This window comes from Staurois parvus, unplaced genomic scaffold, assembly GCF_062004578.1.
Source record: "Staurois parvus isolate SC_StPar_1 unplaced genomic scaffold, SC_StPar_1.0 ptg001316l, whole genome shotgun sequence".
Taxonomy (NCBI): Eukaryota; Metazoa; Chordata; class Amphibia; order Anura; family Ranidae; genus Staurois; species Staurois parvus.
The window spans coordinates 4,549,696-4,557,824 of NW_028319112.1; the positions used below are offsets into that span (position 1 = coordinate 4,549,696).

Below are 8,129 nucleotides of genomic sequence, written 5' to 3' on the forward strand. Positions count from 1 at the left end.
ATATAAAAATAAAGATTACAAATAAACAGCATGCTGATGTAGAGGATAGTTGCAGTGACAATCGCGGGGCGATTTCTTTTTTTAAATTACATGACTGAGCTCTGCTTTAAAACAGATTTTTCCCCACTCTCCAGCCACATGCTCATTATCTGACAAGCTGCCCAAACCCATCAGACATACAACCCATGAAAAGTCCCGAGTCTGCACATCAGCCTGGTCCATACATTGTACAATCTCCTTGGCCTTTCCAACTCTATGAAACATGAACCTAAGAATCTTTCACCTGAACCCAGTCTTTTTTTTTTACTACATACACGTTAGTAAATCTAAAGGAGATTGTACAATCAGATTATATAGTGTATGGCAAGAATTATGGTGACTGACTTTATTAGATCAAACAAATGAGTTGGCAAACTAATGGCTGACTAACTTCTGGTTCATTTCGGCTCACACTACTGCGGGTGGAAGTCACTGTGGGCTCCGCAGCTACACCCACCTGTATACAAAACATGGGACCTGCGGGTGACTACCATTAATCCTAATGGCAGGCTGCCGGGACCAGGAATGGCACCCGCACCAGGAGTCGCACTGTAGTGTGAGGGCTGCGATTTCTGGAAAGGCGCAGGGACCTTTTCACAGCGTTTTGTGAGGCACAGAAGACCTTCCAAATGAATGGGCTGGTGTGCCGTGGTCAGCAAAACGGCCATAATGAGAACCAGGGATGCACCGAAATTTCAGTGGCCAAAACATTTCAGCTGACAACACCCTTTTCAGCCGATCGGAATGAAAAACAACACAGATACAGGTGCTGGAAAAATCCCGCCCCTCGCCACCGCTCAGTAGTTCTCAGCCTTACCTGAGAAACCATTGAAAGATCCCGGAGCTGGGCATAGAGATCAGTGAAGGAAAGATGGCCTCTTCTCATCTCTATGCCCTTGGAGGACCGAAGTGATGTCACTTCCAGTTCAGGACATTTTTTTTTTTTTAAATCACTAGATCAACGCATTTTTTGATCCAATGCTTTACATTGCAGAGGAGAGATGTGGGGTCTTACTGACCCCATATCTCTCCATAAAGAGGACCTGTCACTAATTATGTATATCACAAGGGATGCATGCATTTCTTATGATAAGAATAGAAGTGATAACAATTTTTTTTTAAAGGGACAGTGCAAAAAAAAAAACAAGTTTAAAGTGCCCCCGTCCCCCTGTGCTCGCACGTAGTGATGAACGCATACTTAGGCCACGCCCACATAGCTAAATGGTGTTCAAACCACACATGTGAGGTATCGCCACGAACGTCAGAGCAAGAGCAATCATTATCGCACTACACCTCCTCTAACTTCACACTGCTGACCTGTAGAAATCTTTAAAGCATCATCATGGAATTGTTCTGTCACATGTTCTGTCCCCCTTTGTAATGTACAGCGCTGAGCGAACTATTGGCGCTTTATAAATACTGTATAATAATAATAAATAATAATAATCATGGAGATTTTTAAGTACCGCAGTTTCACGCCATTCCACGAGTGTGCGCAATTTTAAAGCGCGACATGTTCGGTATCTATTTACTCGCCGGAACATCCTCTTTCATATTTTACAAAAAACTTGGGGTATATATTGTTCTTTTTTTTAATCAAAGTGTATTTTTTTTCCCAAAAATATATATTAATTTTTAAAAAACTGCACATTTCAGTTTTGGGCCAAATGCATTTAGAATGTTTGGTTTCAGCACCAGAATGTTCATTTTGGAGCCCCACTAGCGTGAGCCGAGCCTTAGATCAGATTCAGAGTCGATTGGCTGAAGTGGAAGATTATCGATCATTTGCACTGATCAGGAACACAGATTTTTCTTCATGATTACGATAGGATTATGAGATCACACGATGCAATCAATAAGGATGATTGGAAGGAGACTATAAATCGAACTCCCTGTGTGTGTCATATCGATTGATGGGTTGGCCATTACTGATCGATATTTGTAAATGGTCACCGCACATTACAATCTGTCTGTACAATCAGCTTCGGGGCCCATTCACAGCAAGTGTGACCAGCGTTTCCGAGTGTTACCGTTCTCACACAGGACTGATCTGACTTTGTTAACGGTTACCGCCGCCCAATCACATCTAGCAATCGCCCGCACTTCACAGCCACGTGAGATCACGGTTACCATGCGGATTGGTCGGACACATTTTTAAAAGTCGTGTCTGCCGTACTTTCTGCATTCCCAGCCACTCGCTGAAATAAATTGTCGGGAACACATGCGTGTCGGTGTGGCCTGGCTTCAAACAATTCTGTAATATGAAGCCCAACCTAATCTATCCAATCAGGAAGGCCCTGGAAGTACAGGGAATTGCACAATCAGATTGCATAGTGTATGCTCAGTATTAGCCCCCTACATGTTACAACCTAACTGTACAATCAGCTTTAGATCCCCCCCACATCTCTATATGAGGCCCTACCGAATCTATACAATCAGGCAATCCAATAGCTGTTGGCAGATTTAAAGGAGATTGTACATTGTATGGTCAGCATTAGCCCCCTACATGCTACAACCAGACTGTACAATCAGCGTTAGATCCACCAACAGGATCTTGTATAGGATTTGTATTCAATCCGGGAAACACTTGCACAAAGTCTACTAAGACTGCATGGTGTCTGATAATCGTTTGACAATCTGAAAGCGGTTGTGTTCCCCACACTCAGTACAAATCAGATTGTAGCATGTGTAGAGTTTGTTAAGGACAATCTGATTGCATAGATCTACAGGAGATTGTACAATGGAAGGGCTGGCAGATTGGACCCGAATGGATCAGCCAATCCTTCTCATAGTACATAGATCCTTTAACTAGAGTGCATTGTACGGTTGCGCTCTCCACACACATTGCAATTGGATTGTACAATCTCCTGCAGATCTGTGCAGTGCACGATTGGATACAGATAGGTCAGCTGTCAGTTTCGGTTGATGTAAAGTAGGTCGAACAATCAGATTGTCAGATATATGATCTATAAAGAACATCTGATTGTACAATCTCCTGTAGATCTATGTGGTGAAGGGCCCATCTGGTTGGATGGATTAGGTCGGTCGTCATAGTTTTGATGTAACGTTGATTGTCAGGTATGTGATGATCTTTACAAGACAATCTGATTGAACAATCTCCTGTAGATGTAGCCGTGCAGAGCCTGCCTGATTGGACAGATTAGGTAGGTCATCAGAGTTGTAGTAGGTGTAAAGATGACTGTACAATCAGATTGTAGCATGTGTAGTGTTTGTTAGAGACAATCTGATTGTACAATCTCCTGTAGATCTATGTAATGGAAGGGCCGATGATAGATCGGATGGTCCTCCTCATAGTACATAGATCCACTACCTATAAAACGGAATGTGCGTTTGGGCTCTCCACACACATTACAATCTCCTGTAGATCTTTGCAATAGAAAAGCCGGGCAGATTAGACCCAGATGGATCAGCTGGTCCCCCTCCGAGTACCTACAGTGGATTGTATGGCTGAGCTCTCCACACGCAGTACAATCTGCTAATACAATCTCCTGGTGATCTACGTAGTGAAGGGCCCACTGATTGGACGGATTAGGTCGGTCATCATAGTTGTGCTGCATGTAAAGATCGTACAATCAGATTGTAGGGTATGTGGTGATCTTTATGACCAGATTGTAGGGTGTGTGACGGGTCGTAGGATCAGATTGTAGGGTGTTTGATGGATGGATGTGGGGTGGGTCGTAGGATCAGATTGTAGGGTGTGTGATGGGATGGATGTGGGGTGGGTCATGGGATGGATGGATGTGGGGTGGGTCGTAGGATGAGATTGTAGGGTGTGTGATGGATGGATGTGGGGTGGGTCGTAGGATGAGATTGTAGGGTGTGTGATGGGATGGATGGATGTGGGGTGGGTCGTAGGATCAGATTGTAGGGTGTGTGATGGGATGGATGGATGTGGGGTGGGTCGTAGGATCAGATTGTAGGGTGTGTGATGGATGGATGTGGGGTGGGTCGTAGGATCAGATTGTAGGGTGTGTGATGGGATGGATGGATGGATGTGGGGTGGGTCGTAAGATCGGATTGTAGGGTGTGTGATGGGATGTATGTGGGGTGGGTCGTAGGATCGGATTGTAGGGTGTGTGATGGATGGATGTGGGGTGGGTCGTAGGATCAGATTGTAGGGTGTGTGATGGATGGATGTGGGGTGGGTCGTAGGATCAGATTGTAGGGTGTGTGATGGATGTGGGGTGTATCGTAGGGTGTGTGATGGATGGATGTGGGGTGGGTCGTAGGATCAGATTGTAGGGTGTGTGATGGATGTGGGGTGTATCGTAGGGTGTGTGATGGATGGATGTGGGGTGGGTCGTAGGATCAGATTGTAGAGTGTGTGATGGATGGATGTGGGGTGGGTCGTAGGATCAGATTGTAGGGTGTGTGATGGATGGATGTGGGGTGGGTCGTAGGATCAGATTGTAGGGTGTGTGATGGATGGATGTGGGGTGGGTCGTAGGATCAGATTGTAGGGTGTGTGATGGATGGATGTGGGGTGGGTCGTAGGATCAGATTGTAGGGTGTGTGATGGATGTGGGGTGGATCGTGCGGTGTGTGTCTGGTCGGTAGGACACGGTCGTGCGATGATAGAGGGAGGACTCACCCCAGCACCACCAGCTCGCCGTACTTGATGGGCTCCTTGTTGGGGGCTCCGTGCTCCTCCTGGGTCGGGGAAAACATGGAGCTGGCTGGTCCCCCCCGCTCCTCCTTCTCCGCTCCCCTCCACAGCCGCTAGGACATCCCCCCCGGCTCCCCGGCCGGCCGCACAGCCCGAGCCCCGGTGCAGTCGGTGTCGCAGTTCTCCGGCCCTCCTCCTCTCCGGGGTCCCGCTCTCCGTCCGTGCGCGCCGCCGGCGCCTCCCCTCAGATACAGGCAGCTTCCACCCCCCTCCCCTTCCGAGGCCGCCAATGACTCTCCAGGCCGAGCTCCTTCCTCCTCCCCCTCCAGACAACAAATGGAACCCCGCTGCTCTCCAAGTGCCGTGGCAACAGAACACCGGATTAGCCCCGGGGGGAGGGGCGGGGCTTACGCACACGGCGCCTCCTTTAGCACCGCCCAGACCGGCTCTTCTACTCCCCCCACAGCTCCGGCACGCCGCTCGGTGCTCTCCGTTCATCAGGGGGCCGTGGGGTCACATGTGCGGGGGCGGGAAGATGTCGATCTCCGGAGAGGACCCCCCTCCGGAGCGGTGCGGAGTGGTATCGCCCATACTGTTATGTAAACATAGAGTAAAATAGGATGGGAGCTCTTAAAGGGATACTTCTATTTTTATCCGGACTTCCCTTGTCCTTTGCACCTGTGTGTGTTGCTTTGATTTCAGGCTGTGTCTACCGATCTGTCACCCCGAGGGGGGAGGAGCTTGTAGGGCTTATTTCTGCCCTGTTCACACTGCTGCGCGTTTGCTGCACTAAAAAGCACCTTTCCAGAGCGACATGGAAAACAGGCCCCTTCAAGTCCTATGCAAGCCCCATTCACACCAGTTCTAAGTCACATGACCTGTCATACCCCATTGGCAGCAATGGACCCGGACCAATCACTGAGACTCCAGATGAGAAAGGTTCATGTGATAGTACAGTGCGATTTCATTGCAGCTCACATTCACATCTGAGGAGATCGCACTGATGTTCAGCTTTAAAATCGCTCTGAAGTGGCATGATTTCAAAACCGCCCTGGTGTCAGCCTCACTGTTCACATCACTGCGCTGCGTTTACCCTGCGAATTTCAGTCCACACTACAGTCCACCTGAAGTGATTTCCCATGGATCGCGTTCACATCTGTACGTTGCGGGGGCAGATTTCTGAAAGGGTCAGGGACTTTTTTTCCTGCAGCAGATTGTGCATGTAATAGACTTCAGTGAAACCGCATTGAAAACACATGCAAAACACGTGTACATGGCGCATTTTGGGTGCATTTCCTGCATGACAACAGACACCTCCCCCTAGCAACATTAAACACATCCCTAAAACCGTGTCAAAACGCATGGGAGAAAATGAAGAACGCACCAGAAAGTTCATCAACCGCAAGCTGCATAAGTGTGAACCCAGCCTTTAGTTACATGTCTGCATGCGGGGAGTCAGAATCAGAAAAGGCCATACACATGATGAGGACATCGGAAGAAAAATACCATCTTCAGGGGGATCGTCCAAGAATCTGGGGGTTACTACAAACTGATCAAGACAGTTCATGCGAAAGTATCCGAAGGGACAAGCACAAACATATTTCTCCCATGATGACAGAGAATGATTTTCGTTTAATCAGCACAGTATTCATCCAAACAAAATCGAGAGACCGAGACCACACATGATCAGATACAAAAGAATTCATTACAGTGCAATACATTACATCAGGAGTCTCCAAAGTTTCTAAAAAAGGGCCGTTTACTGTCCTCTGGACTTTAGGGGGGCCGGTCTGTGGCCATTGGGAGTTGAAATTGTCCTGATGTCAGTGGGAGTAAACAATGCATCTTTGGTATTAGGGGGAGGAATAGGGCCCCATTGCTGGTGTCAGTGGGAGGAATAGTGCCCCATTGCTGGTGTCAGTGGGAGGAATAGTGCCCCATTGCTGGTGTCAGTGCGAGGAATAGTGCCCCATTGCTGGTGTCAGTGCGAGGAATAGTGCCCCATTGCTGGTGTCAGTGGGAGGAATAGTGCCCCATTGCTGGTGTCAGTGGGAGGAATAGTGCCCCATCATTGGTGACAGTGGGAGGAATAGTGCCCCATTGCTGGTGTCAGTGGGAGGAATAGTGCCCCATTGCTGGTGTCAGTGGGAGGAATAGTGCCCCATCATTGGTGACAGTGGGAGGAATAGCGCTCCATCATTGGTGACAGTGGGAGGAATAGTGCCCCATTGCTGGTGTCAGTGGGAGGAATAGTGCCCCATTGCTGCTGTCAGTGGGAGGAATAGTGCCCCATTGCTGCTGTCAGTGGGAGGAATAGTGCCCCGTTGCTGCTGTCAGTGGGAGGAATAGTGCGCCATTGCTGGTGTCAGTGAGAGGAATAGTGCCCCATTGCTGGTGTCAGTGGGAGGAATCGTGCCCTATCTTTGTGTCAGTTTGAGTGCCTCACCATTGGTGTCAGTGGGAGGTATAGTGCCCTGCAATTGGTGTCAGTGGGAGGAATAGTGCCCTATCGTTGGTGTCACTGGGAGTAAATAATGCATCTTTGGTATTAGGGGAGAAATAGTGCCCCATTGCTGGTGTCAGTGGGAGGAATAGTGCCCTATTGTGTCAGTTTGAGTGCCTCACCATTGGTGTCAGTGGGAGGTATAGTGCCCTGCTGTTGGTGTCAGTGGGAGGAATAGTGCCCTATCATTGGTGTCACTGGGAATAAATAATGCATCTTTGGTATTAGGGGAGGAATAGTACCCCAATGCTGGTGTCAGTGGTAGAAATAGTGTCCTATCATTGGTGTCACTGGGAGTAAATAATGCATCTTTGGTATTAGGGGAGGAATAGTGCCCCATTGCTGGTGTCAGTGGGAGGAATAGTGCCCTATCGTTGGTGTCAGTTTGAGTGCCTCACCATTTGTGTCAGTGGGAGGTATAGTGCCGTGTTGCTATCAGTGGAAGATATAGGGCCCCATTGTCGGTGTCAGTGGGCCCTATTGCTGATGTCAGTAGCAGGAATATTGCCCCATTGTTGGTGTCACTGGGAGTAACAGTGTTTTGTATCAATGGGAGGAAAGGTGCCTCAAGGGCCGGATAAAGGCAAGCAAAGGGTTGCATTCAGCCCCTGGACCGCAGGTTGGAGACCCCTGCATTGCATGATCGCGGGAAGTTGTATTCTGTCATAACATAATTTTCGTAACTTTAGTAACCTCTTCATTTTCGATGTGGGACAAGCATGCAAAAAAACAAACTGGATGATCATTCCTCCGGAGTTCTCATTGTGTGTACCAGGCTTGAACCTTTATTTCCAACTCCTTTATTTGTGAAATGTGTTTTTCTGCGCAGCAGTGTGAGCACAGCCTTAGTCTAGGTTCACACCTGTGCAGAGTTTGCATTTGATCCATTTCTGCAGTACGTTTTGCATTGCACTTGTGTTTTTGATGCATTTTTGAAGTGTTTTGCATTTTTTTTCTTGT

General features: G+C 48.1%; 1 protein-coding gene across 2 annotated transcripts in view; it reads right to left on the minus strand.

The window, feature by feature from the left end:
* The window catches only part of PELI2 (pellino E3 ubiquitin protein ligase family member 2), a 108,700-nt gene extending 103,772 nt beyond the window's left edge, over positions 1-4,928 (minus strand). Inside the window, exon 1 of one of the 2 annotated variants that reach the window (XM_089661150.1) lies at positions 4,652-4,928. In XM_089661150.1, coding sequence (XP_089517276.1) covers positions 4,652-4,728 — 77 coding nt within the window. In that variant the 5' untranslated portion in view covers positions 4,729-4,928. The remainder of the gene's footprint in view (positions 1-4,651) is intronic. The other variant, XM_089661151.1, reaches the window with a different exon arrangement.
* Positions 4,929-8,129: the final 3,201 nt, after the last annotated feature.